The following is a 16,930-nucleotide window of genomic DNA, read 5'->3' on the forward strand; positions in this document are numbered from 1 at the left end:
TGTAGTTGTCACAGCAGAATGTAAAGATTGGACACGTTCTGCCAAGTAGATTCAAGCCTAAGTGCTTGTCGCTTCATGTTTGGTGATGTGTATAGTAGATTCTCCTTTATCTAATTCACTCTTTCCAAGTACTTTTTGCTAAAGCTTTAATTCTTTGCCTTCCTAGAAAAGTGCTTCATGTAGTACTGTTATTCTCAACTATATGCTTTTCATTGAGCTAAGTTGTTCTTATTGATAGTTTTTTTTTCCTAAAGATTTATTTATTTCATGTATGTGAGTATACTGTCGCTCTCTTCAGACACACCAGAAGAGGGCATCAGATCCCATTACAAATGGTTGTGAGTCACCATGTTGTTGCTGGGAATTGAACTCTGGACTTCTGAAAGAGCAGCTAGTGCTCTTAACCACTGAGCCATCCCTCCATCCCTTATTGATAGTTTTTAAGGCCTTAAAAACTATTAATAGTAACTCTAAGATTAATTTGATAGAAGTATGCTGTATTAAGCATGCACTGGTGAAGGTTAAAGGCTTGGTAACTACAGGGTTATATGAGACTATATGAATATTCAAGTACTGTTGTGTCCTCTGTAACACTCACTGTCAAGGTTACATTCAGAACCTGTATTACCTATGCTCTGCAGAAGCAATACCTGCACATCTTCACATTTTCTGTTTTGTGTTTTGGAATACTCATTGAATTCCAAGTCTGTCCTCTATAAATAGCGTTTTGTCGATTCTAGAAAGTAGTTGCCATTGAGCATTATTTACAGTGTTCTTGCGTGCTGGATAACTCCAGTAGGTCTTAGGGATACCAATGCAAGCTTTCTTTGTATTAACATCCTGGATGATTCTGATGCACACAGTTTGTGTGAGAAAACAACCCGTATAGGCCAGTGAGATAGCTCAACAGACAAAAGTGATTTGTACAAGCCTAGCAACTGAATTGGGGTGAACACCAGAGCTAATGGAGTGTGAGAAGAGAACTAACCCTTCAAAATGCTCTCACTTCACCACATGTGTGACCTGTGCACACATACACTAAATATCACAGGGTAGGGGGCTGGCACACTGTTCTTCCTAAGAATCTGAGTTCAGTTCCCAGTACCTTGTTGGGCAGCTCACAACCACCTGTATCTCTAGCTGCAGGGGGTTTCAGTGCCTGCGGTCTCCATGGGAGCCTTCACTCACATGCACATACGCCTCATAATTAAAAATGATAAAATGAACAAATATTACCAAACAAAGAAAGAGAAAGGGTTGGGTAAGGAAGTAAGGAAGGCAGACCATACAAAAAGAAACACTTATTTGGGAGAAAAACTAGAAATCATTAGGAGCGCAATTACAGTTCAGTGATAGAGTGCTTGTCTACAGGCTATGGCTTTGATCTAAAAACACAAAAAGAAAGTTGAGTTTTGCACTTATATGCATAAATGAGGTTGCTCTGTGTTTACTGTTTTGAAAGTCACTGTTCACTTAAGTACACTCAGAATACCACCTTACTGCAAGTAAGGTTTTTGTTTTGTTTTATTTTGCTCTTTTGTTTCTTTCTTTTTTTAACTTTTTTTTTTTTAAGATTTATTTAGTCTATGTATGTGAGTACACTGTAGTTGTTTTCAGACACACCAGAAGAGGGCACTAGATCCCATTATGAGTGGTTGTAAGCCACCATGTGGTTGCTGGGAATTGAACTCAGGACCTATGGAAGAGCAGCCAGTGCTCTCAACCGCTGAGCGGTCTCTCCAGCCCCTGTAATAAGTAAGGTCTTAGAAGGACATGGACCATACAAGGCTGACCAGAGGGTAAGGAGTGTAATCACAAGTGGAAAGGACAGCAAAGGAGAAAATGAAATGTGTGATCTCTCACAGGCCATCAAATTACTGTGCGTGCGTGTGTGCATGTGTGCGTGTTTGCCTGTATATGAAAGCATTTGAGAGAACACTTACCCATTGTTTTTGTGTGTGTGTGTGAAATTTTCTTCATTTAAATTTCTAAAAAGTATTTAATAGGTTAGAAAACTCTAGAAAGAATTAGTGATCTTTGAATTCAATGTAGCTTGGTGGTAGAGCAGTAGCTTATCAAGGCCTTGGGTTTGATCCTAGTATCCTCTCTGCTAGGGTACTTTATATATCATATATATATATATGTATATATATATATACATATATATATACACACTCTCTAATAACACAAACCTTTCTAATATTGAACTGTATGTAGTTCCAGCTTACTGGGTATTTTGTTTTAAATACAGAGTCTCTTTTTGTAGGCCAGGCTGTGCCTTAGCATCTAGCAGCAATCTTGGTGTTTCATTTTCTTGTTTGTTTCTTGGAGGGATCATTAGAAATACTTCTCACCCGACGTGATGGCTCGTATGTATAATCATAGTACCTGAGAAGCTGAAGTGTGAGGCTCCCTTTCTTCTTCCTTCAGATAATTTCTTCTGCTTTTGTGTTGTACATGGCTGACCTTCTCTATCTGCCTTCTCCTAAGATCCCTCCTGTCTCATGATTCTCTTTATAGTTTTATTGTGCATGCACACAAACAAACACATTTGGAGTCTAGGTCTTGTATAAAAGAGAAAAAACATAGTATTTGTCTTTCTTAGTATGGTTTATTTTCCTTAACATAATGACTCTCAGCTCCACCTATTTACCTGTGAGTGAGTTTAAGCATAGAGGAGGAACAACACAGTATAAAGGATAAACTGGGAGGTTGGAGAGATGGATTAGTGTTTAAGAGCACTGGCTGCTCTTCCAAAGGACCTGGGTTTGAGTTCCAGTACTCACATGGGTTCATAAGCATCTTTAACTCCAATCCTAGGGGATCTGACATCCTTTTCTGACCTCACATCAGGCACATGTGGTACACAAACATGCAGCTAAAATAACCATATACATAATATTTAAACAGTGACCTGTACAGAATACTTACAGTAGAAGAAACATACAGAATTAAAGGTACTTTAGCTGAGTCAGGTAGAGAAGAGTGAGTATTAGAAACTTAATAATTGTGTCATTGAGACCTACACGTTTCAGGACAGTAGTATGCCTGGCATATAGCCTAAGGGCAGTGACACACGCAGTATCATCTAGGTGTGATACTACAGCTGTACCATCTAGTATTGCGATGATCTCACAGTGATGGAAACACCCAACCACGCCTCTCTCCAGACAGACTCCCATTGCTGATTGATGTGTGACTGGGCAATGATCATTAAGGAAGTTAAAACCATCATGAGGTATCATCCCACACTTGTCAAACTGGCTGTTACTACAAACACAAGATGTCTGGATGAGAGTGTAGGGCGAAGGGAACCTTTGCTTGTGTAAAGTAGGGAAACCAATATAAAAAACAGTGTAGAGGCTCCTCATAAAACTAAAATGTGAACTACTTCTGTTTTTCCAGACAGGGTCTCGCTATGGTAACCCAGACCGGTTCAAACTCGCAATCCTTCTGCCTCAGCCTTCTAAGTGCTTGGGATTATAGGTACAGGCTCCACTGACAAAATCTTGATTACAAAATAGACTGTCTACGAATCCAGCAATGGCACTTCTGGATTTCTGTCTAAAGAACTATGAGAGCAGGGCCTCAGAGAACTTTGTGTATTTGTGTGTTCACTGTGACTTTTTTTGTCTGAGTGGTAGTATGGAATTCACCTAAGCCTCCATCAGAGTGACTAGATAGAGTGGGGCCTGCTGCCCTGGAATACTGCCTGGTCTCAGTGAGACTGGAAATTCTTCCACTTGCAGCTCCATAGATAAATGTTGTGTTAAAAGAAACAAACTCAACACAGAAAATCAAATCCCACACCATGTCATGTGCACATCAAGTCTGCAAAGTCCAGCTCAAAGAGGAAGGGATGAAGGGGAGCTGGGAAAAGCAGTGCTGAGGGCTTAGGGAGATTTCAGTCAGGAGCAGTAAGTTGAATGGGATGTGGTGAGGGCCTGTATCCTAGCACTTAAGGCAAGAGTACAGGGAAAGGGTTTTGGCCAGTTAATAACAGTGCATTGAGATAGACTTTAAATGTCCTCACCACAAAACAATGTGAGGTAATCCGTGTGCCAGCATGTTAGCTTGTACACATGTATTGCAAACATCGTGTACTAGGCCATAAACTTTTATGTTTTGATTTGTCAGCTAAGTAAAAGTAGATGATTTATTTGTTTGAGTTGAGGTTTCTCTGTGTAGCCCTGGTTGTCTGGGAACTTACTCTGTAGACCAGGCTGACCTTGAACTCAGAGATCCACTTGTCTCTGCCTCCCATTGCCACTACCACCTGGCAAAGTAAATATTGTTTAAAGGACAATTGGTTATACCTAAAATATACATATGTAAAGTTTTGCTATGTGAAATATTTTGTTCCATCATAACTGCTGTGTACGTATATACCGCTAATTTTATTTTTCTGAATTTTTTACTTCCTCTTCCTTGTAGCAAGCCTGGAAACAATAGCCTAGTGTGCAGTAGGCTAATTAAATTGGAGGTCATTAACTTTTTCCGATTTCTACCATGCAAACGCTGTTTTTTGTACTAGGATGTGGTTGACATTTAGTAAGTGACAGTCAAGTAAAATATCTTTTGATAGTTGGCTTACTTTAGGCATTTATTATCCCATGGTGTCAATTAGTTTTAGGATATCAGGTAGACAGATATTCTATACTTAGTAGCGTATTATATTATCCCTTGGATTGTTTGTTTCCTTGAATTCTAGAGGACTGGGGCTAGGATGTATATATTTGTTTGCATTATTTTGTCTACTTAGAATGGTTAGTGTTGCCTTGAGTCTTAGCTTTACTGTTTTTCTGTAAATAGGCTTTTGTATTTATTTCTATATAGTATCAGATTTGATCATTTTGGGCTGTGCTGAAATGGTCAATGAATTATCTATAGAAACATCTATACATCTTGCGATGTTTTCCACCACATGATTAAATCTTTGTAGTCTGGCTTGTTTTCACTCGATATGCTGTAAGTCTGAGACACTCCTGAGAGAGGCTAGCTGACTCCATTTGTTGTTTTAAGACCTTCTGTGTAGCCCATGCTGGCCTGGAAGTCAGGACTGTTTTCTGCCCCAGCTTCCCACGTGCTGGGATTCCCGCACACCTGGCTTTCACATCACTGATGGCTAGAGCTGTTTTTGATGATGGAGATGTCAGGATTAGTAAATCTGTTATGATGTTATTCACTCTGTGGCTTCAGAAGAACTGTAACATTTACTAACAAGCGTATGAAATGCTTCACAAGTGTAAAAAGTGCTCAAGTATATACATTTGTATAGTTTGAATTAAAATCTCTTTTAAGACAGGGTCTCATTATGTAGCCCTGGCTTGCCTAGAACTTACTATGTAGACCAGACCAGTCTTATGCTTATGAAGCTCAACCTGCCTCTGTCTCATAAGAATTAGAATCTTAACCTGTTTCACTTTGTTCACTGGAAGATTCCTGTGTAAGATGACAAGGTAGCTGTTTGTACCACAGTTTCTTCTTTTAAGAAATCTTTTTTGGGGCTGGAGAGATGCCTCAGTGGTTAAAAGCACTGAATCCCAGCAACCATATGGTAGCTTACAACTGTTTGTAAACCCAGTCCTGGGGGTCCAATGCCCTCCTGGCTTCCATGGACACCATGTATAACAATGGTGCACAGACATACACGCAGACAAAACATCAAACATACAAAAATAAAAGTTTTTAAAAATTGACAATAAGAAATCCCTTTGTTTTTTTAACAGTATTTTCTACCCATGATAATAGATTCTGAAGCAAAATGAGTTTTTCTCATTAAAAATACAACTTTATTTCAAAGTGATTATTTATCTATCAAGAATTAAGGGCATTATTGAACATTTTAGGGTTTCCACTGATAAATGATAAAACACTATGGAGAATATTTTCTTTTTTTGAGACAGAGTTTCTCTGTACAGCCCTGGCTGTCCTGGAACTCACTCTGTAGACCAGGCTGGCCTTGAACTCAGAAATCTGCTTGCCTCTGCCTTCCAAGTGCTGGGATTAAAGGTGTGCGCCACCACTGCTCAGTGAATATTTTCTTATATAAATTTGGTAGTGCCGATTGGTCTTAATTTTTTAGATTGATTTATTTTATGTGTATAAGTGTCTTGTCCACATGTATTTATGTGCACCATGTACATACCTGGTGCTCACAGTAGTCAGAAGGTGCCTAGTCCCCTGGACCTGAAGCGACAGACGGTTGGGAGCCACCATGTGGGTTTTGGGAACTGAGCCTGGGTCCACTGTAAGAGCAGCTAGTGATCCTAACCGCTCTCCAGCTCCCATATTGGTATTAGACTTCTACCTTTCCTCCTCATGCTTCCATTCAAATGTCCATTGTCATTAGAGGCATTAGGGAAAAAATTCTGTGTGTGTGTGTGTTGTTTTAAGACAGGACTTTACTGAATAACTCTGGTTGTCCTGAAATGTCTTAAGTAGACCAAACTGGCTTTTTTAACTTCATGGAAATCTGCTTGCCTCTGCCTTCTGAGTGCTTGGATTAAAGATTCACACCGTCATGCCTGGTTTGATTTGATTCTTTGAAGTGTCTTGTATAGTGACACAAATACATGAAGAATTATATTAAGTTTGGTTTTTGAGGTCAGGGAATTTTTCAAGAAGAGTTATTCATTTGTTGTGCTTATCCCCTTCACTCATACTCCCTCACACAGCACACACTGGGGATTGAACTCAGAGTCTTGTACCACCGCAGGAGCGTTCTACCACTGAGCTATGTGGGCAGGCTCTATATTGTACTTTTGACACATATAGTATGATAATAACGTACAGATCGGTGATGGAATCCTATGGATGTCATAGGGGATGTGTTATCCTCCCTCCCTTATCTCTGCCCTCCTTTCCTTCTCACATCACCAACAGCCTGGGATGGCTCAGAACTCATCCCCCTGCCTCGGCCTCCTGAACACTGGGGTCACAGCCCTCGGCCACCAAGCTGTTTGTAGACATTGTTTATCTTATCATTGCATCTGTAGGCAGCCATTCATTTCTGTGTTCTAGACAGGACACAACGTGGCTGCTTTTCTTTGAACGTATGTCAGGAGCTTATAATTTTCTTAAGTTGTCCCCTGCATGTAAAATATTTTTACTAGAAAATATATTTTATCTCAGAGGAAGAACTGGTTGAAGTAGGTAAATATCGAACATGTAGATTGCTTTTTGCAGAAAATTCTTAAGTTTTGTTTGTTAAGAGTAAGTGTATGATTCGAAGACATAATACTTTTTTTTGTTTTGGTTTGTTTTTTTTTTTTCGAGACAGGGTTTCTCTATGTAGTCCTGGCTGTCCTGGAACTCACTCTGTAGACCAGGCTGGCCTCGAACTCAGAAATCCGCCTGCCTCTGCCTCCCGAGTGCTGGAATTAAAGGCGTGCGCCACCACCACCCGGCCGAAGACATAATACTTGCTAGCAACACCTGTTAAAAAATAATGCCAGAGACTGGGTGTTGTGGCTCATGCTTTTAAATCTAGCTCTGAGGAAGCTGAGGCAGCTATATCTTTATGAGGTTGAGGTCCCCCTGGTCTACATAGCAAGTTCCAGGACAGCCAGGGCAACGTAGAAAGATACTGTCTCAAAAATCCAAAAGGTGATAAAAAAAAAAAAAAAGTTGGGGTTTTATTATTTATTTATTTATTTATTTATTTATTTATTTTTGGTTTTTCAGTACAAGGTTTTTCTATGTAGTCTTGGCTGTCCTGGAACTCCCTGTATAGGCTGGCCCCTAACTCAGATCTACCTGTCTGTGCCTCCCAAGTACTAGGATCAAAGGCATGCTCAATCACACCTGGATAAGTCAGGATTTTAATTCTAAGACGGTATACCAATTTATTTTACCTGGTATGAAAACTAGTACTCTTTTTTTTTTTTTGAAATGGGGGGGGTCTAGGGCGTGTGTGTGTGTGTGTGTGTGTGTATGTATTTGATATGAGAATTTCATTATGTAGCCCAGGCTGCTCTGTATTTCCTGGTGATCCTTGTGTCTCAGCATCCTGAGTGTTTATTCATTTTGCAAAACAGTTATAGGACCAAGATCACAGGTTGAGACCACACATGCTGTGTGCTGCTTAGAAATCTAAAAGGATTAGGTGGACTAGTTCTGTGACATAGTGAGTGATGCCCCACTGTGGGGTCTAGGCATCACTGCCAGGTTGTCAGTCTTTCTCAGCAAGTGCCCTTTACCACCTTAGCCATTGTGATGACCCATGCTTTTTATTTTGTTTTGAGGTTTTATTCATTTTTATTTTATATGTATTATTTATTCATATTTAAATTTATTTATTTTGAGACTGCATCATGTTCAGGCTCCTGCCTCAGCCTCCCCTTTGCTAGGATGATGGTAACCATTATAATGTATATGTCTGCTAGAATGATGGTAACCATTATAATGTATATGTCTTTTCCTGTGAATATGGTCGTTGGTAAAATGCATAAATACTTTTGAATGACTATGCATTTACTATCTGAAGTAAGAATTTTATCTTTGTGTTTTGTTTTTGCATAATTCTGGACAACTAAGTGTCATCTGAGAATATTTACTTTTTAATAAGCTATAAGTGGTAAGTGGTAGAACCACCACATTTTGAAATTTTTAACATAATCATCAAATACTGTAGTTAGGGTTTTGAAAAATTAGAGCTAAATTATTAAATTCTTTACTTGATTTTTTTGTTTTTGAAAAGTATCCATAGTTAATGGTTGTTTTTAATGTCATGGATATACAGATTTACAAGAAGTTTCTAGGTGATTATGATGTTATTTTTTAGATGCGGTTGTTGATGAAGACTCTTGCTGTGTAGCCTAGACTAGCTTGGAACTGTGCTTAATGCCCAGCCCGCAGCCAGCGCACGCTGATGGTCTGGGCAGTTTCACTGCATCTCAGCAGCTTAGCAGGTAGAGGTGCTTGCTGCCAAGCCTGACAACTGGAGTTTGATTTTGGGGACCCACACATGAAAGGAGAGAACTAAGTCATTCACGCTGTCCCCCTGACCCCCACATGCATGACACGGTACACCCACACACTTACACGCAGTGAATAAATAAATAACAAAAGGTTTAAAATCTTTTGGCTGCTGTTTTCTTTTGCTTTGCCTTTTTAATTACTTGTGTCCTTTTCTTACATTATGGAAATATTAGAATTGGGTAGCCTTTGCTTCTAGTGTAAAAAGTCATTGGGCAAATAAGTAGAAATAACAATCTATCATCATTATCAGAAACCAGACATAGAGAAAGAGCAAGGAGGATGCTTTGATCCAGCATTTGAGGCCAGCCTAGTCTATATAGTGAGTTGCAGGACAGCCAGGGCTATGTAGAGAGACCCCCATCTCAAGAAATCTGAAAAAGAAAAAAAAGAAATCAGACGTTTGGGGAAACTGTAGGTACTTAATTAATAACTGCAGAAGAGTATGTAACACTTTGGTTCTTTGAGACCTACCTGGTTTTATTCAGTCTATGATCACGGTGATTTCGTACTTGTACTAGGTTACTGTCTCCATGATTCTGCAGCACAGACACTGGAAAGCCAAGTAGAGACACTTAAGCAGTTGACTTCAAGGGCCAGCAGTTTAACCTGTGTTTGTTTGACATCTATAAAATGACAACTGTGATATATTCATTTAAGAAGGGTTTGCACATAGCTAAGAAATAATGAATTATTAAGCTCTGTCTTAGTTTGGGTTTTATTGCTGTCAAGAGACACTGTGACACCTGGGCGGTGGTGGCGCACGCCTTTAATCCCAGCACTTGGGAGGCAGAGGCAAGCGGATTTCTGAGTTCGAGGACAGCCTGGTCTACAGAGTGAGTTCCAGGACAGCCAGGGCTATACAGAGAAACCCTGTCTCGAGGAAAAAAAAAAAAAAGAGAGAGAGAGAGACACTGTGACCAAAGCAACTCTTAAAACAGCAAGCATTTAACTGGGAGCTGTCTTATAGTTTCAGAAATGTAATCCACTATCATCATGGTAGGAATGGGAAGCATGGCAGTGTGCAGGTAGACATGGTGCTGGAGGAGCTGAGAGTTCTACATCTTGATCTGAAGACAGGAGGAGGCTGGATGTGTTTTATGCTGGGTGTAGCTTGAGCATATAAAACCCTAAAGCCCTGCCTCCACAGTGACACTTAACGTAACAAGGCCTCACCTATTCTAACAAGACCACACCTACTCCACCAAGGCCACACCTCCTAATAGTGCCCCTCCCTATGGGCCAAGCATTCACACACATGAGTCTATAGGGGCCATCCCTATTCAAACCGCCACATTCCAAGCCCTGGCCCCATAGGCTTATAGCCAAAAAATAATACAAAATGCGTTTAGTCCAACTTCAAAAGTCCCCATAGTCTATCACAGTCTCAACAGTTTTAAGTCCAACATTCAAAGTCTCCTCTGAGATTCATGTAATTTCTTAAGTGTAATACCCTATAATACCAAAATCAAAGGGCAGATCACATACTTCCAACATAACACATATCACATTACCATCCTAAAACTTGGGGAAGGGAGCACAGTAAAGAAACTCGAAACCAAAGCAAGACTGAAAACCATCTGGGGAAAGTCCAAGCTCTACATCTGAGCCTCTGATGTCACAGAACTCCAGATCTCCAACTCTTGTCATCTTTATTGACTGCAGCACACTTCTTTCTCTTAGGGTGGTTCACTCCCTGTTAGCAGCTTTCTTTGGCAGGTGTCCTATGGCTCTGCCATCTCCAACCTCTTGGCGTCTCCAAGGCAATCCAGGCTTCACCTTCGCAGGCTCTGGAATTCAGCTTCTGCTGCTGCTGTTCTTGGTGGTCATCCCCATGGTACTGACATCTCCAAAACAATTGGGTCTTCTGCTGCAGCTGAGCTGTCTTCTCACCAATACCCTCTCATAGGCTGTCTTCATTGTGACAAACCTCAGGTTATCTGCATGACCCCTTCAATCCTGGGCCTTCAACTGTCAATGAGACTATACCTTCACCAATGACCCTTCCTGCTCTCTCGCAGTGCCAAACCTCAGCTGTTCTCTTATGACCCCTTCATGCCTTCAAAACCATTACCACCTGGGTGACTCTTACACATTACCAAGTCTGGCTGCCATCAAAACATACAACCTTGGCTGCCTCTCACAATGGTCTTTCTGGGCCTCCATTTGGGGACATCCCTGACATTCATGGCCTCAGTGCCTTTCCTTAGTCTCAGAGGGAAATTCTATCCTTGATCTAAAGGTAGAACGAAGTGGCCAAAGCTGGCAAGTTCTGCTGCTTGCTGGAGCTGGAACATGGTCCCCTTGTTCAGTCATATCTTCACCAGTTTTTTGTTTTCCAAGGTTTCCTTGACTGCCTAAGCTTGGCTGTTCTGGAACTTGCTCTGTAGACAAGGCTGACTTTGTCGTGAGATCTGCATGCCTATTTCCCAAGTGCTGAGATTAAAGGTGTTTACTACCACACCTGGGCCTAAGCTTTTCTTTATTCCTTTTCACAAGATAGAAGCCTATCTGGGTGGGATCTTGTCCTGAGGTTATCACTCTCTTAATTCCATTTAATATCTTTTTTTCCCCTTCCCTTCTCCCTCTTGCTCCCGTCTTGCTCACTCTGGCCGCAAAGTCCACTGTAGCCATCTTTAGACACCCATATGAGGGCATCAGATCTCATTACAGGTGCTTGTGAACCACCATGTGGTTGCTAGGATTTGAACTCATGACCTCCTGAAGAGTAGTCAGTGATTTTTTAACTGCTGAGCCATCTCACCAGCCCCCTCCGTTTAATATCTTTAATCTGTTCATCTCCTTGAACACAAGATTTAGCTCCATTCTACTTCCTAGTACCCCTTTAACCCTGAACCATACATTTTATATTTCTCTTCTCAGCTTTCTACCTTCAACCAAGAAACACTCTTCACAAGAGTGAACCATAAGACAGAATCTGTGTTAGGCTGTTTTGAGACTTCCTTTCCCAATGCAATTAATCTAAATCCCACCTTAGCCTCAGGCAGACTATTTGGACAAGAGTAAAAAGCAGCCACATTCTTCACCAAAATATCACAAGAATGATCTCTAGGCAACATACTAAAATTCCTTTCTTCTGAAAAATTTTGAGCTAGCACCCTAAAGTTCAAATCACCCTAAGCACCATTGTTCTCCTGGGATGACCTGTTACACCCCACTTGAAGCATTCCACTGTTTTTCCAATCTAAAGTTCCAAACTCCACATTCCTCCAAACTGAAGCATGGTCAGGCCTATCACAATAATATTTCATTACTGGTACCAACTTCTGTCTTAGTTAGGGTTTTATTGCTGTGAAGAGACACCATGACCAAAGCAACTCTTTTTTTTTTTTTTTTTTTTTTTTTGGTTTTTCAAGACAGGGTTTCTCTGTATAGCCCTGGCTGCCCTGGAACTTACTCTGTAGACCAGGCTGGCCTCGGACTCAGAAATCTGCCTGCCTCTGCCTCCCAAGTGCTGGGATTAAAGGCATGTGCCACCACTGCCCAGCCAAAGCAACTCTTATAAAGGCAAACATTAAATTGGGATTGGCTTACAATTTCAGAGGGTTAGTCCATTATCATGATGGGAAGCAGGGCATTGCGCAGGGAGACAAGATGCTGGAGGAGCTGAGACTTCTGCATTTTGATCTGAAAGCAGGAGGAGGCAGGATGTATTTTATACTGGGTGTAGCCTGAGCATTTAAGACTCTAAAGCCCCGCCTCCACAGTGACACACTTCCTCTAACAAGACCACACCTACTCTAACAAAAGCAAACCTCCTAATAATGCCACTCCTTGTGGGCCAGGCTTTCAAACATATGAGTCAATGGGGACCATACCAGTTCAAACTACCACAAGTTCTGAAATAGTAATAACATTGTTTACATTGTTTTTTTAATTGATGTGCACAGAGTCTCAGACATCTTTTGCTTGTTGCAGTGTTTGATGATGGTGATGAGAGAACTCTGAGGCGGACCTCACTTTGCCTGAAAGGGGAGAGACACTTTGCTGAGAGTGAGGTAGGGTGGCCAGGACTGATATGAACTGCAGCAAATGATGGCGAAGTGAAGTATGAATTGAATTCATTGTCTCTTCTGCAGACTCTTGACCAGCTTCCCTTAACAAACCCAGAGCATTTTGGAACGCCAGTCATTGCAAAGAAGACAAACAGAGGGAGGAGGTCCTCACTGCCTATGTAAGTTCTCATGTTTGGTTAATATATCGATGGTGTTAAAGCCTTCTACAGTTGACTTTCCTAGAGTGGCTATGTCCTGTTGGGTAACGTTTCCACAGCGTACTGTAAGGCGCGCAGTCAGCCCTCAGGAGACTTTGTTCTTAATTACTCTGTTACAGTCATCATGAAAATTCCACTTCCCCAAAACACTATTTCATTTTGCTTTGAGAAACATTTTTAGTTGGTAAGATTTTCCTTTGTTCCCGGGCAGTGGTGGTGCACGCCTTTAATCCCTGCACTTGGGAGGCAGAGGCAAGAGGATTTCTGAGTTCGAGGCCAGCCTGGTCTACAGAGTGAGTTGCAGGACAGCCAGGGCTACACAGAGAAACCCTGTCTTGAAAAACCAAAAAAAAAAAAAAAAAAAAAAAGATTTTCCTTTAAGTAATTACTTGTAAGTTTTTTTATCTTTTTATTTAAAAATAATTTTTTGTTGTTGGTTTGTTTTATTTTTTTCTGAGACAGGGTTTCTCTCTTTAGCCTTAGTAGAACTCACTCTGTAGACCAGGCTAGCCTTGAGGTCAGAGATTTGCCTGCCTTTGCTTCCTGAGTGCTGGGATTAAAGGTGTGTGCCACCACTGCCTGATTTACAAATAATTTTGAATTTAAAAATAACAATATAATCAGTTTCCATATGTCTTTTGTCTAGATTCAACAGGGTTTTCAGTTTTATAATTTTACCGAGCAACGTGGAAGAAAACAGAGAATCACAATTCTTGGTGCTTATATAAAATACTAATATCATAATTAGAATATTCAATTTCACATATGTAAAATATGTAACCCACAGTCAAACTGCTGACCATTTTGCCTTGTGGTCTACAGTCCTGGGTCAGACCTGGTCTACCTGGTTCACAGTTTACTTTGTGTTATCTTATTCCTTGATGCTGTCGGGATTTCAAGGTCCATCTGTTGTCCTAGGTGCCTTCAGAGCATCTTTTCAGGCTCCAAACCAAGGTCATGGGCATGTGCTGCATTTCCCTGATACAGTTCATGAGTTCCCTTTAATCTATAAGCAGTTGTTACTTTTTGGTGATTTAAGACATTTAAGAGTGCAGGCAGATTCGGGTGTTTTCAGGGGTTTTTCATTTATAGACTAAGGTTATACAGTTTAGATAGTGAGTGGTGGGTGTTCTTCTCAGCATGAGCAAACCAGTAGATACCATCTGTTTGCCCCGTAATTTTTGACATCCCTTTGATGAGTGGTTAGTGCTCTCCCTGCCTAGTTCCTGAGCATAGAGTTCTCCAAGTCACCTTTTCTCCCCATAATGAAACAGTGTGCTTGGAGCTGCTCTGCCTCTGGATTCGCTGCCCCTTCTCAAGCTGCCATTCCTTCTTCTTTTGTAATTACTCACTGGGGCTCCTTTTGTGTATCAGTACTGTTAGAGCAAAATGGTGACTTTGTAACTTTTCACCCCAGCTTCATCTTTTACTTAACTTTGATTGTCATAGCTATAATACAATCTTCCCGGGCCAGCTGCGTGGTTTACAGGTAATGGCAGTTGTTACCAAGCCTGACTATTTAAATTTGATTCCTGAATCACACATGATGGAAGAAGAGAACCAAGTCATGCCAGTTGTCCTTTGACCTGTATGTATGTGCTTTGGCACATGTACATACAGTCACATACACACAGACACACACACAAACACACATTTTACAGGATCCTATTACTAGTTTGTAACTGAGGACAATGGGATTGATAATGTCTTGCCAGTTTAGATTAGTGTTTTATGTGTCTTCCAGTATGTTACAAGTGTTTAGCATATTTATTTAATAAGTCATTAATAGTATTTGTATTCATAACATATTATTGTAGTCTTTAATAATTATAATTTTTAAATTTGAGTAAGCTGATATTTCAGTGCAGGACACTCAATCAGAGGTGTTAGAACTAAAGATAAGGAAATGTCGTCAGTGCAGAAAGTAAAGAGAAGTGTGGTGGTTTCTAGGTAACAGGTCTGTGAGAGGAGAAGGAAAAAAAAAGCAAGATGAAAGGGGACCAAATGCCTCCAGGTCATTCACTAGTTAACAGCCCTGCCTAGCGCAGTGAATGGCAGATGTCAGCGTATTCAGGATGCTTCAAGAGCATGTCAGATTAGCTACTATTCATCATGATTTTAAAAGAGTACATACTCATTTTTATTTAAAAAATATAGACTTATAATTAGTGCTTGTTATAGACACTTAAAAGTAAATACTTATTCCAGATAAGATAGCTGAATAAACCCACATATGCTTTTTCTGGGCTATTTTCATACCCTACTAGAAAATTAGACTTGCATTATTTGTCCCCTGGCATTAAAAAACAGAAAGGTAGTGTGTTTTAAAAGTGCACTGAGTGATACAATTACGCTTCTCTGGACTGGCGCAGGAACGGAAATCCAGGCATTCACTGACCCGGTGAAGCAGAACTCAAGGGTTATTTACCTAGGTGGTTCAGTTACGTGTGTGAAGCAGGAGACTGTCCCTCTCCTCCACCCCAGTAAGCATGGAGAGGCAGCCATAGGAGCCAGTGGACCATATAGAAGTCATAGCACTCTGATGTGCCTAGGTATGGTAGGTACACTAGGATATGGATCGTTAGGATACTGACCAGCTTCTCCTGACTTCCAGCACTGAAGATGAAAAGGAAGAAGAAAGCAGTGAAGAGGAAGACGAGGATAAGAGGCGTCTCAATGATGAATTATTAGGAAAAGTTGTAAGTGTGGCATCCACAGCAGAGAGCACTGAATGGTACCCCGCTTTGGTGAGTTTCACTGCAAAATTAGTCAGCTGTGTTACTCGTTGAAAATGGGTTTTTTTAAATTTATTTAAAATATTTTAGAAGCATTAAAAATTTAACGAAGATTTTAAAAATTAAGACAGGTCCACTCACACTGGCCATTGTCTTTAGTTTTCTGTTCTGTTATCATTTGTTGACATCTTTCAGGTTTTCCCCTCAGTTATGTTCTTCCTTCTGCCCTGTTACCATCTCACATCTTCAGTTTCTGTAGGTCGATTCTTCAGTACTTTTTACTGTTGTTTTGTTTGTCTCATCCTATAGTCCTGGCCTGCCAGGAACTTACTGTGTAGCCCAGGCTGGCTTGGTATGAGCCACCACATCTGGCTCCTTAATTCTTTATTACATTCAGACAAATTATCTAGAACTAAGTTTTAAGAAGGATCATTTGAAAGTAATTGTTTATCTCAGAGTAATCCCAACAGTGTAGTCAGAGTGGTGCTTCAGGGTTGTCTTTTCAGCTTCTCCAGAGTCCAAAACAGGAAGTGTGCTTCAGCCCAGGAGGTGGAGACTAATTTGGTCTCAGAAACAAAGCAAGACACTTAGGGGGGAGGGGGGAGAGAGGGCGGCACACTGGTAAGAGCACTCGCCCTGCAAGCATCAGCGCTTGAGTGCTCAGTGCTATGTAAGGAGCCAGACATGGCCTCAGATTGAGTGCAGACACACAGATTCAAAAGCATGCTGTCCAGCCAGCCTCGCCAGAGGCAAGCTTCAGTTACGTGAACCATTTGTGTGCATGTACCACACACATATGCCACATACAAAACCTTAATCTTTCAGTTAATTAAATCTAGTTTTACTGAGTCTGCTTCATCAAGTAATTTTACATTCTTTTAATGAATATCTAAGACTCCTTCACCATAAACTCCTTTCAACTTTTTTATATATATTTTTTAAAGATGTATTTTTATGTATATGAGTGCTCTATCTGCTTGAA

General features: G+C 40.7%; 1 protein-coding gene across 2 annotated transcripts in view; it reads left to right on the forward strand.

Moving 5' to 3' along the window:
- Arid4a (AT-rich interaction domain 4A) overlaps nt 1-16,930 on the forward strand; it is a 75,236-nt gene that overhangs the window by 7,619 nt on the left and 50,687 nt on the right. For both annotated transcript variants that reach the window (XM_028788636.1, XM_028788643.1), the window contains exons 6-8: nt 12,919-12,998; nt 13,080-13,174; nt 15,828-15,960. In XM_028788636.1, the coding sequence (XP_028644469.1) occupies nt 12,919-12,998; nt 13,080-13,174; nt 15,828-15,960 (308 nt within the window). The remainder of the gene's footprint in view (nt 1-12,918; nt 12,999-13,079; nt 13,175-15,827; nt 15,961-16,930) is intronic.

This window comes from Grammomys surdaster, unplaced genomic scaffold (assembly GCF_004785775.1).
Source record: "Grammomys surdaster isolate TR1022 unplaced genomic scaffold, NIH_TR_1.0 127, whole genome shotgun sequence".
Classification (NCBI taxonomy): Eukaryota; Metazoa; Chordata; class Mammalia; order Rodentia; family Muridae; genus Grammomys; species Grammomys surdaster.